Source organism: Lissotriton vulgaris, chromosome 1_2 (assembly GCF_964263255.1).
Source record: "Lissotriton vulgaris chromosome 1_2, aLisVul1.2, whole genome shotgun sequence".
NCBI lineage: Eukaryota > Metazoa > Chordata > Amphibia > Caudata > Salamandridae > Lissotriton > Lissotriton vulgaris.
The window spans coordinates 185,618-206,068 of NC_141686.1; the positions used below are offsets into that span (position 1 = coordinate 185,618).

The 20,451-nt window shown below is 44.5% G+C and overlaps 1 protein-coding gene across 1 annotated transcript in view; it reads left to right on the forward strand.

Annotated features, from left to right (window-relative positions):
* Positions 1 to 399: 399 nt before the first annotated feature.
* Positions 400 to 20,451, forward strand: part of SAMM50 (SAMM50 sorting and assembly machinery component) — a 199,078-nt gene continuing 179,026 nt past the window's right edge. Inside the window, exons 1-2 of the mRNA XM_086952726.1 lie at positions 400 to 601; positions 19,441 to 19,548. Of these exons, the coding sequence (XP_086808852.1) occupies positions 581 to 601; positions 19,441 to 19,548 (129 nt within the window). The 5' untranslated portion in view covers positions 400 to 580. The remainder of the gene's footprint in view (positions 602 to 19,440; positions 19,549 to 20,451) is intronic.

Below are 20,451 nucleotides of genomic sequence, written 5' to 3' on the forward strand. Positions count from 1 at the left end.
AAACACAAAGGTAACACACATGATCATTTATAACGACAATAGCTCTAACTCTCATGAATTGTAGCCTATTGGCATAGCCAATGCTTTTTCTGTTTTGAATAATGTCACGTCACCCTATACAACGTCAGCCTGTGCTGGCCGGCAAACCCCTGTGCACAACTTGAGACTCTTTGTCGTCCTGCCTCCTATACACTAGACCCATGAATCCCCAATCACGGATAATCAATGTTCGACCAGACACTTAAAAGATCCATACATTTCCTGGCGGTAACAACACCATTCTGTACTTCGTCAGCTAGCTTTGAAGATAAAGTTCTTTCCTCGCTTAAGTCCTAATTGTTTGTACTGATGACGGCGGACGTAGCCACACGCACGACGTGCATAGGACGGACGTGACGTATTGGTCACATGAATTACATCGTTGCTAAGGGTCTTTTCTCTAATTGGAACATGTCACTTTCGTGCCTCTAATGGAAAAGGGTGACCACTTTACCACAGTACTATCAATCCCTGCAGTGGCTGCTGTCGGGCCAGTGGATCACTGCTCCCCGCCCAAACAGAGCCCTCAGAAGTAGCAGACATGGGCACCGTTCATGCACGGGTAAGTGGGCGCTGCCTTCTGGTGCTACACGCTGTCAGTCCCGCGTGACCTTCCGGGGTTACCAGGTCGCAGCTCTAGAATATGGCCAAAAATCATTGATTGAATTTTATAACGGTAAAGGGGTAGCATCGTCAAGCGGGGCATTGTGCTTAAAGGTATTTCTTGTGAACATTAATGCACATCTTAGTGAATAAGGTGCACTGCCAAGCTTTTCTTTTTATACAAACATTTGCAAACAATGATGAGACTTTGGGTCTTGGGGACGACATTGTAAATTACTTTTAGCGTTTTTCCCTATCGAGGCTTCCTAGTTTCAGCAATGGTTGAACACTTCCCAGAGTATTTCTGACCACACTGATGATAATCACTTAATTTTAACAGCGTATTTGTAAAAAGAAAATAAACTTTTGACACAATATGCTTGTCTTGGATATTTCACACGTGTCTGACCTTCATCTTCTAAGTACCCTTGACAGTAAAGCAAATATAGCAGCAATTCTTATAAGAACTTATAATGACATGACACATTCTTATTCCAAATGAGTAGAATACTATCACAGTATCCGCACCAGCATACCTTCAGCGGGGATGTTTAGGACGTGACAATCCCCCAAATAAATACATTTTTGGCTTGGCAGTTGGGTTTGGGGTCCCTGAATCGTATCTGCTATGTCTGTTGGTTTTTATCATCATTTCGATTTTATTGAGAGCTTTAACTTGTTCATTTGTAGGTCAAAGATCTGCGCGCATGCGCTGTCTGCAAGACCTTTTGCCATCAATAGCACCACATTTTTCCCGCCTCCTACTTACCATTGGCTCACTCCGATGACGCTTTCCTTTGGTTCCTCTCACTTGTTCACTTTGGCCATGCATCTAGGGTGACCAGAATTTTGAAGCCAAAAACCGGGACATTTCCAGGAAATAGAAGAAGGACTACAATTTTACATCACGCGAGCGGACAGAATGACAGCGCTCCTCAGCAGATAATTACAGAACAGGCAGTTTCGAACATACATAAAAAGCAATTTTTTTAAAGCCAGTAGCTTGCCTGTTAGTTTAATTGTTTTCTTATAACGACTGATAACTATCCCTGCTTTGTAAAACATTAAAAAGCACTTCCTGCCCTTTTCAATCGACCCTCTCTAAAAAACAGGGAAAGGAGCCACATTTCCTAAAATCTGCCGGGACAACTGGTAAAAAACTGGGCCTGTCCGGGCAAATCCGGGACGTCTGGTCACCCTACATACGTCATGTCTGTTCAAGGCTCAGGTGCACCGGCCAATCACAGTTTCCTTACACATTCCATCATCAATTGCTGTGCGGGAGAACTCTTTTTACTTTCTACCACCACTCGTTGCCTAACAGGTGAGGAAAAACACATTTTCGTTTTAACCAGCACGGTAGCAGTGAGCCACGTCACAGATTATTCAGTTTGTCAGTGGAAATGCTTGTTTATTTCTGTTGCCAAACTAACCATTTACTACATCAGGGGACAATCCCATCATGTCAGTAGTCTTTCCATTCCACCCACCCTCTCGGAATGTCCCTCCCCCGGAACTCACACAAACACTTTCTGGTTGTTTCCACTTCTTTACACATTTTCTGTCAGCTTGTCTGCTTCTGTCACCGTCTCTGTGATTGCGTTCGCTGTCCACAACTTATTTTCTGTAACTGCCTCGGGCCGTCCCTGCCGCTCATCATTGCTTATTTGTTTGTTTAACAACACAGCCACCCTCAACAATGGTACCAACCGGACGCACCCCCCTCCGGCCCTAGGTACCATGCGTTAGGTTACAGCACGGCGCCCGCATTCCCAATAACATGGGATTACAATTAATAATAGCGCCTGCCGCCCACAGCTCCCTCCTTCCATGCTTTAATTGAAGTGCATTTTTACATTTACAGTGTTTAAGTGGCTGGCGGATGATGCAGTGTAAGTAAAATATACTTTTATTTTTCGTACAAAATGTGATTTAGCTTTAATACGGCGTACTCAGGCTTTTCTTTTGTTGAGCACTCTGCACCTGAACATTGTATTTTAAAATTGAAATCCACGTGACGTGCACACAACAATAGCGCCTGCCGGCCGCAGCCCCCTCCTACTCTCGGGCACAGTGCTTTACACCCTGATTTCACCTTCATATTGGACTGAAAACACTTCATAAAGCACTGCAGGAGTGGGGGGCACGGGGAATGGAATAATATTTAACTTGTTATTAACTACTTTCAGCCCATCGCTGTTTTGATTATTACTTCATTTCCACCTCTGCCCGTTTTTATTAATTGCTTTTTGCCTGACGCTGTTTTTATTAATTACTCACTGCCATCGCGTTATCAGCACCCACCCTCCCCCTCCTTGAGCACAAACAATTGTCGAAACATTACTACAGTCGTCCGACCATGCTTGGCACAGGCCTTCTGGAACTTTACTCCAGGCTTTGCCATCTTCCTCACCGGTCTGCAGTGGCCATCCCATCCCTCCCATTCTGTACAAAGTATTGGCATTTGTAATTGTTATTTTCACAACCAAAAACCTGTCAAACAGCTAAGTTTTATTGTCTTTAGTTTACTTTTATGTTGATTTATTGTGCAAAGTCTTTTTTTCGCACAGACTAGGCATATGGGTCCTCTCATATTGGGCTTAGTCAGGCATAATAAATGACTTTTCTTATCACCTTCCACGCTTGGCGGGACACACGGGCGCCAGCATCAGCACTTAAACATTTTATATTTTGCCACCCGCTTCCAAAACTCCATGTCTGATTTCGAGCACAAACCCCTAAGACCACCGAGAATGGACATGAGACAGCGGAAACCAAAGCTGCAGAGCAGCCGGTGGAAGATGTGGAGATGGAGCTGATGCTCCTCTAGACTGGCACCAGCAAGCTCCATGAAGACACAGGGTTTCTTCTCCTTTAATGAACGAAATGTTAAGTGGACTTTTTATGACATTTTCTTGGGTGCTTGTGAGGGTCCGGGTGGTGAGTTACATTGCTCTAGGTATGGGTTATTTGCTTCGTGTATACTGACTTTTTTAAACTTTGAGCCAATCGTCATTGAATTTCGAAAGGCAACCGTGTAATTGGTGGTGCTCTTTCAGGAAGGCTGACGTGCAGCGTGCACATAGTTGCTATCATGTTGGGGTTGTGGAAAACATTTTTGCAAACAAAAAACCTGCCTCGTCGGAATCTATTTGTTCATTATCTATGTTCTTAGCTTTAAAAAAAACAACCTGAACTAGGAACCCCCAAACAATTGATAAAGTAGATTTAAACACATACTTGTACTGTTTACATTTATTAGGGAAAAATCCACGAATAGGTCTGCATTATTTTACAACATTGTTGAAAATGCCTCCTATTTCTGGTAAAACAGCGTGAACAATGGCATTAGCTTTAAAAAAAAAGATTAACATTGATTGCGATTAAATGCTCCACACATTCTCTTTAATCGCTGGTTTAAATAAGTACAAATTAAAAAGCTTATTCTTTTTGCACTTCATAAACACACGCTTTGTTTTTGCGCAGCATGGTTGACTACTCTATACTGTATTTAGTTTGCACTTTTGGGCTTCTACTACATACCACATCCATACACTCCATAACACATAGGTAAAAGACATTGCCAGTTACAATTCCAATAGCTGGAACTCAAACAAATGCGAGACCAATTGCATTTCTAATGCTTGGTTGAATCAGTGAGAAATATATACTGTGAAGAGTTTACCATAAAAGCAGTAAATCTGCACCTACATAATTACTTCTTGAATGGATGCAAACTTGCTACTTTTTAGAATAAAAAAAAATGGTAGCTGCTCCAGTCGCCTGTTTCAAAGCATACTATTGGCAATCAATCACCCAAAAGGTAATGGGACAAATGCTTGTAAATTGTCTAACCACTGGCAATCGCTTGTTGTAGCATTCCAAACCATACTTTTCAGACAGAGGGCTTGATTTAGGGTTTTGTGGAGGGAGCAAAGGCAAGGAAAGGGGCGGAGGACTTTACATCAACCCACCTGCCTTTACCCCACCTGCAAAATTTAGATATTTGGACCGGCCCCACATATATCTCTATTTATTTACAGGAACATCTGTCATGGCGGTTCCTCTTAGTTTAGGAAAAGTTTGACGGACAGCTGTCAGACTTTTCCTGAATTTCTTATTTTTCAAAAACAATTCCCTAAAGTGGGAGTTTGTTGTTGAAAATTAAAAACGAATGACCCCAATCCAAGGGATTTATTTACCAAGGTGTGGGGGTAATTTTTCTTAATTTTCTTCTTCTTTTTTTTACTCTCCCTCACTACCATGATGTTGGCGGGGATAAAAGACAGTTAAAAAGCCTTCAAACCATCCACTCATTCAATGTAAATATGGCAGACAGTCATATAGAACTTTTTCACCGACAGAGTACATTTTACTCCATCAGCATAAAACGTGCAGTCTGCCCGACTCAAAATCAGAAGGGCGGGCCTTTTGATTGGCAGACAAGACACTCTGTTGCCATTGCAACGGAGTACCCTGTAAGAGAACCCGGTCTGCCAAGCTCTAAATCAACCCCAGAGGCCCACCTAATGCAGATCAGTACTGACTGCTACTCATTGAAACAGTCCCACTGCCACTTTATGTAAAGTACTTGGTCACCCGTATTGCTGGTAAACCAACAAAGTAATTTCTTTGGAAATATTTGTTCTCAAAAGTCGTTTTCTTCTGAGTGCTCAAAGCAGCAGTAGAATGAGGCTACCCCAATAGAATTGTTTGAAAAATGTCTTATCTGTTTCGTTTTACATTGAAAGTCTTCTTGTCGCCCTCCTGTTTCTGTGCATAGGAGTGAAGGCAGCAACCATATAATAATTTTAGAGCCAAGACCTCCTGCTTCTCACCTACAAGCTGTAGCTGTAAGTACTGCAGATTAGTTATGATGCTACCTGACCACCAGAGAAGGTTTGTCTTCACAATACTGTCCACGCTGGATGGAACAGACCTTCCTGGTGGTGTTCCTTTCTTGCTCTCATCAACTAAATGACAGTTTTGCTGAAAACCGTCAATACTACACTGGCTTAGTTAAGCTGTTTACTAGTGTGGTCTGATGTCACTGTTAATACAATTTCCTTTATTTCAGTAGGTCACACCCCCTAAGCCTAATGTTTTAATTCCAACCAAAAATACCAACTATACAAACATTTTACTTCTTTAAAACTGTAAATGACAAATTCTAAATTTACTTTTTACCATAAGAATGTTATCTAAAGGGATATACTGTGCAGAAAATAACATTAATAATCAGGGTATAGAGAATTACGTTTACCACAAAGCCATCTCTGGAGAAGCTCATGTACAACTCTTAAAAAATCATCAAAGCCTCCCTCACTAAATGCACCTCCCCATAAACCTTAAAAACTGCCCAGATCCTCCACCTTCTGAAGAAGCCCACCCTGGATCATGGTGACGTTGCCAGCTATAGTTCCATCATGCACCTATCTTTCATTGGCAAAATCCTTGTTAAAATAGTCAACATTCATCTGTAACCACAAATCCATGACAGCCAATCAGATTTCAGATCTCGGTGTAGCACTGAGACAGCCACCATAATTCTCCCTTCAGCACTGTCGGCTATCCAACCCTCATTATGACTGGGACTCTAAAGTGCTGCGCCATACTTGTTCTTCTCTTTCTTTACCAATTGACTCTAGACTGTCCGGTTAGATAGTACAAGGCCCCAGAAGCTTCCATCTCCTACGGAATGCCCCAGCACTCGAACTCATTCCCCCCCACATGCAATCTATGCACAGTACCCCACAAAATTGTACTCACTGATGGCAGGATCAAAATTCACCTATAAAGCGGCAGAACTCTGTGTTCGACACTCATTCGCATTCTCTGGCTCAATATTCGCAGACTCCAAATACTGCCTATAACTCATTCAATCCTGGGTATTCAGCATCTACCTGAAGCTCACTCCGCTCAAGACTGAATTTGTCTTCTCGGCCAGCAAAAACAAAGATTAAAAGAAAAGTATGCATTTGGAAGGCTGCAACCCCCAACTGACGAGCAAAGCAAAACGAGGTTTCACCCTCGAAGCTAACTTCTTCAAGTAATGCATTGCAGTGACAAACTAAACAGCATGGTATCCGTTTTCCCTACTGAACAAAAATAAACTTTTCCCCCTTAAAACAACGTCAAAACAGTCATTTAAGTGTTCCTACTCTCTCCTTTAGATGGAGGTAATGCCATCTCTCCATACTCCTGAACACCACTCTAGCAACCATGAAATGTGTTTCATGTTTAGCAAATTCCATCAGAGGATTGTAGAAATTCTAACACATCTCCTTAAAGAACCGGAATAACCTACTTACTGGGTCTCGGTGGCGGGGGAACCACCCAAGTCTTCCATACCCATCATACGTAGTAAAAGGAGACACAGGAGCCTTTGTCTGCAGGAGGAACCCAGATTTATTCAAATAGCCCGGGCTATGGAACAGAGTCCTAAGCTCATTAGAAACAAGACAGAGGAGGCTGCTGCTTTACTCCGCAGCTTACAAGCCTTTTATACTTTTTCATTCCAGTCTTTTGGCTGTTAGTCCATTGTTCAATCAGGGCAGTGTTTGCAGTTGATAACCAGATCCAGACGATGTTTGTAGTTGGTGACCTGGTCAAGGCTTGGTACTCAAATCATTGTTCTCTCAGCTTGATCAAAGCACGGTCATTCAGGTCATTGTTCGATCAGTTTGATCAAAGCTCAGTCATTCAAACCATTGTGCAATCACCCTGATCGAGGCCTAGCAGTCAGACCATTGTGCAAATAACCTGATCACGGTGTCAAGGATGTTTACCAGGCAGGGAGCAGGAGATGGAAAACAAATCATTTACACAGGGCGTGAGTGTTTCATGGCTTTCTGTCGATCTGCAAAGAACAGTGGGGTTTGGGTGTGCGACAGTTCCTGGGCAGAAATGCAGGCTGCAAGATAGTTTTTGTCGTGTCAGTTAGAATTTCCTCAGGCATCAGCAGAAACGACCAGATGGATCGTGTGGAAGTGTTTGACACGAAATGGCAATGAAAAAATAATGGAGTCCCGGTACAAATGATGCTGATCAGAAGAACACTTTTCCTCAGACCCTCCTTTTGCCATTGATTGGCAAATACTTTAAGAAATGTCAATGTTCATAAGGCCATTGATTTCTTGTTGGAGCATCATCATCATATTGGTGTTGTGAATGTTAGAGGGTGGAGGCTTGATGGACTGGACACACATTGTACACAGCACTGGCAGGCACTGAAAGCACAAACAGCAGGAGACCAGGACAGTTACTCCCAAGGCAAGGAAGATGAGGACCCTCCACCCCCACTGGGAAAGGAGGCCCCAGATCCAGCCTGTGAGGGACCAGTTGACTTCATCCAGATGAATTTCGGAAGAAAGGCGATGCAGACGTTGGATGGCATCGTACACTGTAGGTGCGTTGTCTGGGAAGTACACGCAGCAGCTGGAGCTGATCAATTCACACACACCACCACGATCAGCAAGGATGACGTCTAGGACCATGCGGTTCTGAAGCGTTAAAAGGCGGTCCGCCTGTAGCTCTGCAGTGATGTTGGAGAGGGCACCAGCTGTTACTGTGATGGTGGCTTCAAGGACCCTGGTCAGTCCTTGTACAGCCCAACTGTTTGCCATGGGGCCCCAGAATGGAAGGAAATCTTTAAAGAAGTCCCAAGTTTCCTGACCTGCTGTATCCTCAGCTGATATGACACCCCTACGTGAGCGACGCAGAGCGCCCTTCATCAACATGTGGTAACCCCCATTAGTAGAATACGTTGGTGGAAGGAGGAAGGCCAGATAGCAGGTACCAGACCAGTTACGGGGGAGCCAAGTGTAGGCGGCAGTGCCACAGATGAAATAGGTGTTGGGGAATGCCACCAGCTTCGGAGAAGATGTAGAGTTTAAAGCTTTTGTGATATCACAAGTACTGGTACCAACTTTCTTAGTCCCTAGTCCATGGATGCAGACAAGGCCTTGCACATTTTTGACATTCACAGTGTCTCGTACATCGGGCAGTATCCTTCTTGTGCGGAATCTGGAAAATGTTCGTCGAGTGGTTGAGTTGAATACTACCATCTCACCGAGTTCATTTGGTGATAGTAACGATGTGGATGAGCTGGTCGGGGGAAAAAAGGAGCATTGGCATGGCCAGATCTGTTCCACCAGAAGTCATCCGGAAATGTTCCAAGGGCAGAATTGGCAGTACCATTGACAGTGTAGGCCTCCTGTATCAAAATCCACCATGCAAGACAAGACCCAGAGATGGAAAAGGGGTAGGGAAAGAATGGGACAGGGTGTATCCTGGAATGCAGCATCATCCACAAACCCAGCAGTTGGAAGTGTTCATGATCAGCTGATGATGATGCAACATTTGGATGAAGGTGTTATTGAATAATTCTGCACGGCGTGGTAATTCGTAGGCTGGTAGCGTGTAATACTGGTGCTCTGCAGGAGTCGGGGTAGGAGTTGGTGAGGTAACAGGATGGTAGATTAGTAACAGCCAACCAAGGATAGACAGGATGAGGGAGACAAACAGCGTCACCACGGTGGCCATGAAGCATTTACTATGTTGGACACTGACATATTGTTTCTGGATTCGGGTTTTTGGACGGCAGCCATTGTGCTAAGCCAGGGACCTCTAGTGGCTGTCTGTGATTGTTAGTTGCTTCACTGGGCGCAGGTGCCAAGAGCCCTATGGCGTACCTTTAATCTGACACACCAGCACTACTCTCAGCTGGGAAGATCACAGCCCTACAGCCTATAGGCACTTGGCGAAGTCAAGGGTAAGCCTTCCCTTTGGGGCGCAAGTTTTATCGGTCGGAAGTAGGGACAGTATGGTCGGAAAACAATTGTTCTTGATGTTGAGCAGAGTTAAGGGAGGGTTCCTTTCAGTACGCTGTCACTCTCTGCTTCCGTAGATGTAAAATGCAGTCTGGCATCGCTGAATGGGACAAATGTCGGGACTGTTTCTGACACAAGTCTGACCTCCTGCTGCTGGGAGTCCTTCCAGCGAGGAAGGCTTAGACAATAGGTTTCCTGCCTTGGGAGGTGCTAGTACCACCCCAGACAGGACTTTGTGTATTGGGGCAGGGAGGGCTGAAAGGATTGAGACACTGCCTGGAGCACACAAGGTGTCCCATGCATAGGCCAGTTCAAACTGGTGCTGGGGCACTAGCCCCAGCTCTGGCGCGAAACTGGACAAAGGGAAAGGGGTGTAACCGTCCCCTTCCCTGGTCCCACCCATAGGAGGGACCTAGCAGGTAATCCAGCCCCTAAGATTGGCATATAGGTAGGAGCTGAGTAACATGACTTCAGATTATCCTGACTGAAACTTTGAAATGAAACTCTGGACCTTCATCACTCTACTTTGGAAGAATCTCCCTTGTGGTCAAGGAGTGACCACCCTGCACAAGCAGGCTCCATCCAGCGATCGACGACTTGCTTTGCCCCCGCCTCCCGCCGGAGCCCAGAGCCTGACAAGAACCGGATTCCCAGACTTCCAACAGCCCGATCCACAGTCCCAACAAAGCTGAGACCCATGGAGGCGACGAGAGACGTGGGACCGGCCATCTTGAAAAGTCTGCGACCTGCTAACTGTGCAGCCCCCGAGGCCTCCTCGAAGCTGTGCATTAGGGATTGAGAAGCCTCAGCCCAGAGCATCATCTGCACCAAAGATCAGCCCCTCACCCTCCACGAGTTCTGCGTGGGGCCCTTTTGCATTTTCCTGCTCGACGCGTCTGCTGGTCACTTGCCCGTTGGCTAGTGGCAATCTTGGCGACAATTCTTTGAAACTACACTGCTGGTCTGGTTGCTCCAGACTGGCCTTTGCTTCCCTCAAAAGAAGCAGCCCCTCGAACCTTGCTGGTCTGAGCAAGAAGCCTACATCGTATCCTGCGTGGGGTGCCTTTGCCAAGGCTTGTTGACTCCAATCCTGAAGCCGACACCGCCGACAACGAGAGCCTTCGTGGGACAGACGACGCCTCCTGGTCCACGTGGCTGCAGAGACAAGCTTCCCATCTGCACCTGATTGCTTCGCGACATCGCCTGGTACCTTCCTGGTTCCATCCTGGTTACTGGCTAGTGACCCAGACTCCGTCCCCTCTGCTTTCAGGTCCTCTACATCTTCGATCCACCCTTGGATCCACCCGGACTCTTCTCTTCTGGTCACCTGCAGCATCTTTTCTCCAAGGCTCCATAGATCTCCACAAAGAAACCCAACACACTTTGGGACCTATGCACCCGCTTCCTGTGGGTTAGGTAACGCGAGTACTGCGGTACTCCTGTAAAGAGTAACTCTCCTAGTGTCCTAGTTTAAAGTGGTTAAGTTCTAGTCCAATCGGAAGACTCCCAAACCTTTAACTTTCTATTTTTACGCACCCATTGACTTCTATGTGTGCACACGTGTGCCTTTAGACTCTGCACACGCATCCCGTGGGCCTCCTGCTCCCTAACCATTGTTAGTCCAGTGTAGCCCCAGCGATTCCCAAGGCCCTACGCCTTACCATTGTTCGTGACGTGGTACTTCTACAATTTTTTTAGTATAGGGTTTAGCGGGCCACCCGACCCTATCCATATTTGTGCAACTTTTGTATGTTATATTAAGTTACTTGTTATGCGCTTGTGCTTCTGTGCTCACAAAGAGTTCAGGGGATTTCTTTAGAAATAAATACATATATATTTTGAATATATATCCTGTGTGGTGTCCTTTCATTTGGTATTAAAGGGAATGCAGATGGTAAAACAGCTGGCTTCACATGCCCTCTTGAGTTTAGCCTAAGACTGCTTTGTCCATGCTACCTCTAGGATAGCTGGTCTATAAGGTTGACCTTACAACCATCACCATAAGGGTTGTTTGGACTGGTGCAAGGTGCTCACTAGAATAGTGAACATCATATACCAGGCCAACTCACGGTAAGCCATTAAAGCAGACATAGCGCCAAAAATCCCCTCTCCCTGAACATTGCCTCTTCTTATTTGTGACCTAAGGTCCATTAATCCGATGGGTATCTGCATAAACGCATTCTCGAATCTTTGCATGACCAGCGTACACATGTATTCAGCCCAGGTGGTCTGTTCCATAATCGTCCACTGGGAAAAGGTGGACCATATGTCTTTAAAGGCATAAAGATTCCTGTTATTTATCCAACATTCTCTCTGTTGTTTCTGTAGGTCATTTTCTCGAAGGGACGAAAAGCTGACTGCAGAGCGCAAGGAGGACAGTCGGGGGGGAATTCAACAATTTATATAAATCCTGCTTAACTGTAGACCACTGGGAAGTTGGAAAAGGGCGGGTAGGGGTAAAGCCGCATGGGTTGGGCGGATGGAGACTTGTTGTCATTCCCGCAGCGAGGACAGGGTTAGCGGGCGTGGTCGGTGTCATAGGAAAATCAGGAGGGTTTGTGTGATAGGGAGAACAGTAGGAGGGGCAGAAGTGGGCGGTGGCGGGGGTACATGCGGGGTGTGAGGCGTCAGGGGCATACATTGGGGCATATGCAGGAGAGCTTTCTAGCATGGTATCAAGCAAGGAATCGCCTTCTTCTCCCCCTTCCATATGGCCCTTTCCTTTCTCCTCACGAGCTGGATAATTTTTTTTTTACCCGGGCCCCATGCTCCCTATCGGCTATTTCTACCGATTTTGTCATTTGATTTTGTAAATTTTCTCTTGCGTGGTCGGCCATTGACATACGTTCCTGTTTTCTTTCTTGAGCCTTCTGCTTTCTAGCTCTCTGTTCTATCTCTTTCCTCAAAAATCGGACAGATTCAAACATAGACGGGCGCTTTTTTCTTTTCATTAATTGTTCCTCTAAGTTGGCGAGAACTTGGGAATTAAAGGAGCCATAAAGTGGCCACTGTAATTCCGCGTTACTTTGTTTCGTATATTTTTCCCAGAATGAGGAAAACATTATGGCAGAAGGGCCATATTTAACATACATCGTATGGCCAGGGGTCCCTTCTGGAGGAAGTAGACAAGCCGCCTCCAGCTAGGAGTCCTGTGTACACATACAACAACATAATTTCCTGAACTTACTACTGACTGGCATGCTTGTAAACAGATAACAGACACCAGCGGGTTTTAAAAACTCACCTCGCTTGCTTGGCTTTTGCAAAAGTCAATAACAGCAGAATCATACAGACTTGGTGGGTGATCAGTCCACCCTTACCTTACAGTGGCAGTTCTCTTCTGCAGACATAGGGCTGTGTCCTGCTCCAGAAATTATTTGCTAGGGGACTCCAGCGAGAACGCGTTCATGTGGCTCAGACCGGGTGGGGAGGAACAGCGGGCGAGTCATTCTGCTTACGGGATTGCAAGAATCCCTCGGGTAGGGCGCCTCCGTCGGAGTCTCTCCGTCTACCTCCTCACATCCACCGAGCCTGACCTTCGTACTCGTGGAGTACCTGTTCGGGTGCCATTTGAAGAACCGGAATAACCCACTTACTGGTTCTTGGAGGCGGGGGAACCGCCCAAGTCTTCCATACCCTTCATAGGTAGTAAAAGGAGACACCGGAACCTTCGTCTGCAGGAGGAACCCAGATTTATTCAAATAGCCCGGGCTATGGAACAGAGTCCCAAGCTCGTTAGAAACAAGAAAGAGGAGGCTTTACTCCACAGCTTACAAGCCTTTTATACTTTTTCATTGCAGTCTGTTGGCTGTTAGTCCATTGTTCAATCAGGGCAGTGTTTGCAGTTGATAACCAGATCCAGACGATGTTTGTAGTTGGTGACCTGGTTAAGGCTTGGTACTAAAATCATTGTTCACTCAGCTTGATCAAAGCACGGTCATTCAGGTCATTGTTCGATCAGCTTTATCAAAGCTCGGTCATTCAAACCATTGTACAATCGCCCTGATCAAGGCCCAGCAGTCAGACCATTGTCCAGATAACCTGATCACGGTGTCAAAGATGTTTACCAGGCAGGGAGCAGGAGATGGAAAACAAATCATTTACACAGGGCGTGAGTATCTCATGGCTTTCTGTCCAACTGCAAAGAACAGGGGGGGTTGGGTGTGCGACAGTTCCTGGGCAGAAATGCAGGCTGCAAGATGGTTTTTGTCGTGTCAGTTAGAATTTCCTCAGGCATCAGCAGAAACGACCAGGTGGGTCGTGTGGAAGTGTTTGACACAAAATGGCAATGAAAAAACAATGGAGTCCCGGTACAAATGATGCCGATCAGAAGAACCCTTTTCCTCATCCCCAACACTAATGAAATGTTATTGGCTCAGCCGTACATCATCAACTGAATTACCTACCAGGCCACCAGAGTGGACACCCAATCATATCTTGCTGCGATGGTATCCACCCGTGGTGTACTACTCTTCATCCAGAGCATGGACATTGCCAGACTGGAGATTAACTTTTAAAAAGCAGAACACCGACATTCTCTGTTTATGCTACCAGGAAGTTGAACTACATACCAATCCCCTTTAAACCCGCCCCAACTTTTCACCACTTCAGGATACAAGTCGAGATCCACCTCTTCCAAGAATATTGCTTCTCAGCACCTTAATCTTAATTACCATCCCCACTCTTCTGAGTATTAGAAGCAACCCTTCTTCACCTTGTCCATTCTTCTTAATCACTCGCCATTGCTCCAGGCTCGGTTTACGTTATCTAAATACATCTACAAACATACGTGCATTCCTGCATACATATATATGCAGTGATGATAGCGCTTTGAGAACATTATCACCTATATTCATCTATGTTTCAAGGGCACTACACTGTATATGCATTCACTGTCTTGAGAGTTAATGTTATAGAAACATTTCTACTGTGCAGATACCATGTGTATAAAGGAAAGGAGGCATAGTTTTTAGGTCAAGCCAGGGCAGTGCATGCACTGCTCTGTGAGGCATGCTGCATTTGAGTATACATTCAAAGCCCTGCCCACTGTCCGACCATATTTGTGATTGGCTTGTGTCATTGTGCTTTGTAAATGCTGGCTACTGATTTGTTAATAGGCTTGCTAGTCCCTCCTTCGTACTGCCTTGTCTTCATTTGTAACCTCCCATGAGGACTGGCACTTTTACTTCTGTTGTTACACAATATGTCTTATTTAGTCTTCAATGTTGTTGAAGCTTGGATATCTGTCCCTCTGTGTGGGTGGCAATAACAACCCACGGATAGAGGATGCCATCCTTCTGGGGAAATGCCCATATTGTGGTTGGTCTCTGGTTGAACCACAGCTAACTTCCTGCAGCATATAACATCCAACCAATAATAATCGATTATGTAAGGAGTAGTCTGTTAGGACAGAGAAGCAGACCAGGGGAGGAATATAAACAATGTTTAAAGGAAAGTATATATAGGCTATGAGGGAAACATTTAATATTGTTTAATTTGTAATTCCCCTCCTTTCCCTAGCCTTAAGTATCACGAGAGGGGGTCCCCCATTTCTTGCTTTAGCAGACCAGGGGACGGTAAGCAATTCCATTCCAGGGGCTGTATGTTAATGCTAGATCCATCCCGAAGCTTGTGGCTGAAATCTGGGACTTGTTAAATGACGCAAAACCGGATATGTGTCTCTTCACTGAGACCTGTTTGCACAATGATGCCATGCCAGCGTTGGCAATGGCATTCCCCGCAGAATACTCTATGGTCCGTTTGGATAGATTGGGAAAGAGGGGCGGAGGTTTACCTATTGCCACACGCCCTCCTTAAGACCTTGGTTACCGTTTCCTCCCCCAATTCAGAGCTGTTGATCTTCAGGGTGGAGCAAGCCCAAACGATTTTATGGGTGAGCCTTAGTTTATCATCCACCAGGCGGAAATAAGACCGGGTTTTGCACAACGCTATTAGAAAGGTTAGCCCGATATACAGTGCAAACGGACAAGTTCCTTCCAACACAAAGTCAGCCTGCTTAGTTGCAGCTCTGGAGTCACTTGATCTTTCTCCAAGAGTTGTTAGTCCTACACATGCCGCTGGTCATGTGTTGGACTCTATCTTTACGAACATCCCGGAATTAGTAGTTTAACCCCCTCAGATATTAGGCTGGAATGACCATTCGGCACTAAGTTTTTCATGGGAGCTCACGAAACCATCTGGCCATCCTCAAGCTCGTAAAGACCTCCGTAGTTCCTGGAGAAAGGTGACATCTTCTACCTTTAGCCGGGTGTACACCACCCCTTCATTTACGAACTGGGAAGATGGTGACACAGCTTTTGTGAGGTTTGAGGCGTCAATAACAGAAGCCCTCGACTCCATTTCACCATTTAAGAGGGTAAAAATTCAGGACAGGGCAGCACCAGCCCCTTGGTACTCAGATACTCTCAAGAGAGAAAAGGCCCTATGCAGGGTCAAGGAAAGAAAATGTAGAAATTCCAAACCTGAGCTAGATGATCGCTTTTTCGAACGTTGCATAGAGCTTACTTAAACAGCTGTAATTCAGCTAGAAGAGCACATCTAGGCTCCTGTATCACGAAAGCGAAGAACTCCTCCAAGGAGCTTTTTAAGATTCTGAAGTAGTTCTCGAATCCGAGGGCCAACAACCTGCTACCGCCTCCCACTCGGGTGTTATGCGATGACCTAGCCGGTCACTTTATTCACAAAATTGACACAATCTATTGCTCCTTTGGGCTTGAGGAGGCAGACCACGAAGAAGCCTCCTCTTTGGAAAATCCTTGCCTGTTTAGCCTAGCATCTTTTCCTGATATCACTGGAGAGCAAGTGGGCTCCTTACTAATTCACATAAAATTTGGATCCCCACTAGTCCCAGTGCAGCATGCCGTTATGTTAGAGCTTACACCGCTCTTAGCAGATGTTCTTGCTGAAGTTTGAAACATCTCATTAGCCATCTACGTTTCCTCTTAAGAAGAAATACACACGAATCAAGCATCTGCTTAAAAAGACGTTAGCTGATCCTACTGACCTACAAAACTATAGGCCGATCTCTCTCCTCCCCTGCTGCTTTAAGATCATGGAGACATTAATCAATCGGCATCTCTCTGGCTATTTGGAACAGAACTACCTACTAGACCCATCTCAGTCTGGTTTCCGTGCTTCTTATAGCACTGAGGCCGCATTGTTGGAAGTCACCGACACCATAAGGATGTCACTAGACAATGGGACCCCAGCAATGTTATTTCTCCTCGATCTGTCGGCAGCCTTTGACACCATCTCCCATCGTATCCTTCTGAACAGGCTTCGAGAGATTGATGTCAGTGGCATGGCTCTTAAATGGATTCAAAGCTACTTGGCTGACAGAACACCGTGCGTCCAGTTGGATTTCCCTGTGTCACAAACCACCCGGGTGGATAAAGGAGTCCCATAAGGATCTATCCTAAGGCCTATCGTGTTTAATGTATATGTAGCCCCTCTGGCTTCCATTATTAAAAGTGGTGGGTTTTAGACCATATTGTATGCAGGTGACATGCAGGTGATAGTCCCTATAGAAGATGACCCTGTAGCGACTACATTAAAATTAAAAAAACTGTATGTCTAAGATAGCTAAATGGATGAGGAAGAATTTCCTTCAGCTTAATTCTAGCAAAACAGAGATACAGCTGTTTGGTAAAGCTGAGGAATTGTGGACCCCAGATTGGTGGCCAACTAGGAGAGGCGCCCTCCCCAAAAGATATGGGCCAAGAATCAAGTCATTAGAATCGATAATCAACTGTCTATGGAGGAACAAGTAAAGATGTTGTCCGGCATCTGCTTTGGAATAATGTGTATGCTTAGAAAGATCTTCCCCTGGATCCCTTTCACAGCAAGAAAAACCCTTATTCAGTCGCTCCTGGTTAGTTGACTGTATTATGGCAACTCTTTGCTGGTTGGAATGTAGAAAGACCTATTATCAAAACTGCAGGTGGTTCAAAACACAGCAACCTACCTTGCCCTCAATAAACCGGCGCGCACCCCTTCTCTACCTCTCCTACGTCAATTACATTGGCTTCCTATCAGGAAAGGAGCTATCTTCAAACTTTTATGTATGGTCTTTAAGTCTCTCCATGGGACTGGTCCTGCGTATATTAAGAAGAAACTCGAACTGTATCAACCCGTGCTTCAGCTGAGATCTAGCAATCGCAATCTGCTTTGCACGCGAAGAATCAGGAATGCCAAAATCGACGGTCGGGCCTTCTCTCATCTAGCCCCCAGTCACTGGAACAGTCTCCCCGATGAGACCCGTGTCTGCGCCAACCTGTCTCGATTTAGAAAATGCTTAAGACCTGGCTGTTTTAAGATCTTACTGCTCATTGGGTATCCTCTTCTTTGGAGCCGAGAGATCCCCCTGGGGATGATTTGTTGCGCTTTACAAATGAGTAGATAAGATAAGATGAGCACTGTTTTCTTTAATGAGTTTCTCCTACTGCAAGCACGACATGCTTTCCTGCAACATTTAGCGCACCATGCATGCTTTCAGTTTCCAAACAACCCACAATGCAGTAGCTTCTCTGAAGGGGAAATAGGTCTCGCATTTACAAGAGTTTGAGCTATTGGCATTGTAAATGACAATGCCTTATATTTATGGGTTAATTATCAAAAGAGATAAATAAAAGACATTGTCATTTACAATGCCATTAACTTAAACTCTTGCAAATGCGAGATCTATTGCTTTGCAAATGCTTGTTGTTCGTATTGGCACCCTTTCTGTAGAATGTTTTCTTCTGTCCTTGGACCTCTCGACTAGTTACCATTTATCCTAAAAAACATAAACAATGTTTGACTTTTTTTCTCGCTATAATTCTTCCATCCTCCAGGGGCTCGATTTTGCGAACATTTTGAAACCAAAGTCAACTTCAAGTGTGTAAAACCATCATTTGCAAGAGTAAGTCCCATTCATGATTCACAGACCAAGTAATGATAGGCTTTTGCCATTGCACAGAGACCATTGTGAAACTGTGTCAGCAAATTTACTACCAGCAGTGTGTTTTTAGGTGCAGTCCTAAGTCAGTCTGCCAGATAAACACACAGGTTTATGTGTATTGATCATAATTTTCAATGAAGTCGTTCAACATGAAGGCGCTCTCAAATCTAGTCTTGACAATGGGAAAGGTAAATGCATTTTCAGAATGAGAATGGGGAGTAAAAGAAAATAGATGAGGGCATAATGAAAGGAGGGTCACTGAGGAAAGGAGGAAAACATTTTCTTTGTGGAGGAAAAAGAAAAAACAACTGCTGGAGCAAATGCCTTTTTTACTGCTTTTCTGCATGCAAAATATGCCCTGTATGTGATAATAGTTAGCATATGAATATTCTGGACAGTCTTTTACAGTCGTACACTTCCTTTTGACTGACTATTCCTAAAGATTCTGGCCTTTACTCCAAATATAGGTGTAGATATTGTGGTCATTGTTTTTTGTGCCTGGGACATTTGTAATTGGAGCCCTCAGTTTTTATTGTAGTAATACTTTAACACCAAGAAACCCTTGGTTATATGTACCAGCTCTATGTAAAGCAGTATGTAACCTTACTCATGAAATTTCCCCAGTCATTACTTGTCATCTGCTATACAAAAGAGTCCATGAACCATCTTGGTCCATGGATCTTGAGTCTGATTCCAATAGAGAAGCCCTGATCTGTGGCCTGGTGTTAATGTCCTTGGCCCATATTATGAAAGGCTTTCTACATTTGCGTTTCATTAGTTGAGTGATGTCACACTTTAAAACAAAATAGAGTGTGATCAGAATCTAATTGTTTAATGGCTGCTCTTAATGTTTACTGCTGTTTTGTAATGGTGAAAAATTCCAGAAAGAAATCCTCTCTCCTCTGTACTTGTGCAGAATGAAACGCTTTTAAGAGCAAGCACAGGGGATTAACTTGAAAGGATGAGGGAGCATAAGAGAGTTTGACCAATTTCTTTGAATTATTACAGAGTCTTGACCCTCTCCCGATGGGTGGGCCTGATTTTGGCTCCGATGATGATTCTGGACTGATTGAGGTGGAGCCTGAACAGAAACAAGAGGTTCTTGAAAACAAAGATGTGAGTACATTTGACTTTCTCTTAGCTATTTTTGATCTCTGGAATAAATTCAATATTTTATTTCTCATTTGGAGATTAGCATAATATGCTAGTTTAGATATGCAAGCACAATTGATACCGAGAGCCGTGTGAAAGTAATACACAAAACCGTTGCCATTGGCCCCTGGGGCATTGGAAATATACGGTAAACAAGGAGATATAAAGATGACATGTCATGGGCGTTTTGACCGGCGTGGAGTGAGGAATTGTGTGTGCTTATGTGCAGGTATAATAAACAGTTGCTAAAGAGAACTGATTCAACAATAATTCTTGGTACTCTAATGTAGTCGTGCGAAGTAGAATTTTCCTTACACTTCTATCATTTATTTGACAGCTAGGTATGTTGCAGTTAACATACATAATTTTAATTTCATCCAAGCGTTATTCTGTCTAGCTTGACAGTACACCTGTCTGCCATAGCTTTAGTCCCTTCAAGTAGTAAACATTGCTCATTGATATTAACTGTGTGGTGTATCATTCCAGGTCCTAGCCAGCCATCCTTTTGAAATGCACGAGAAGCATTGTTTTCAGCATGTTGTACAAATTATTTGGTAATGCAGAAGAAAACTAGAAAAATAACGATTTGCCTCTAAAAGTGTAGTTCTCAACAAGGACAAACACTTAAACCCATACACCACCAGAGTATTGGAAAAAATAATACATAGGTCCCGTGCTGCTCAGTTCTCTCTGGCTAACATTGTAATCATTGTGCCTATAGTCATTCAATTACATACGTTTCAATTAATATAATCAAATGAGCAAATAACTGTACACCGGACCACTCTTTAAAAGTTGCTTTTTATATTTGTATGGCATAATGCTGACAAGCAAAACAGTCAGATTGCAGAGCTCTTAATTGTGGAT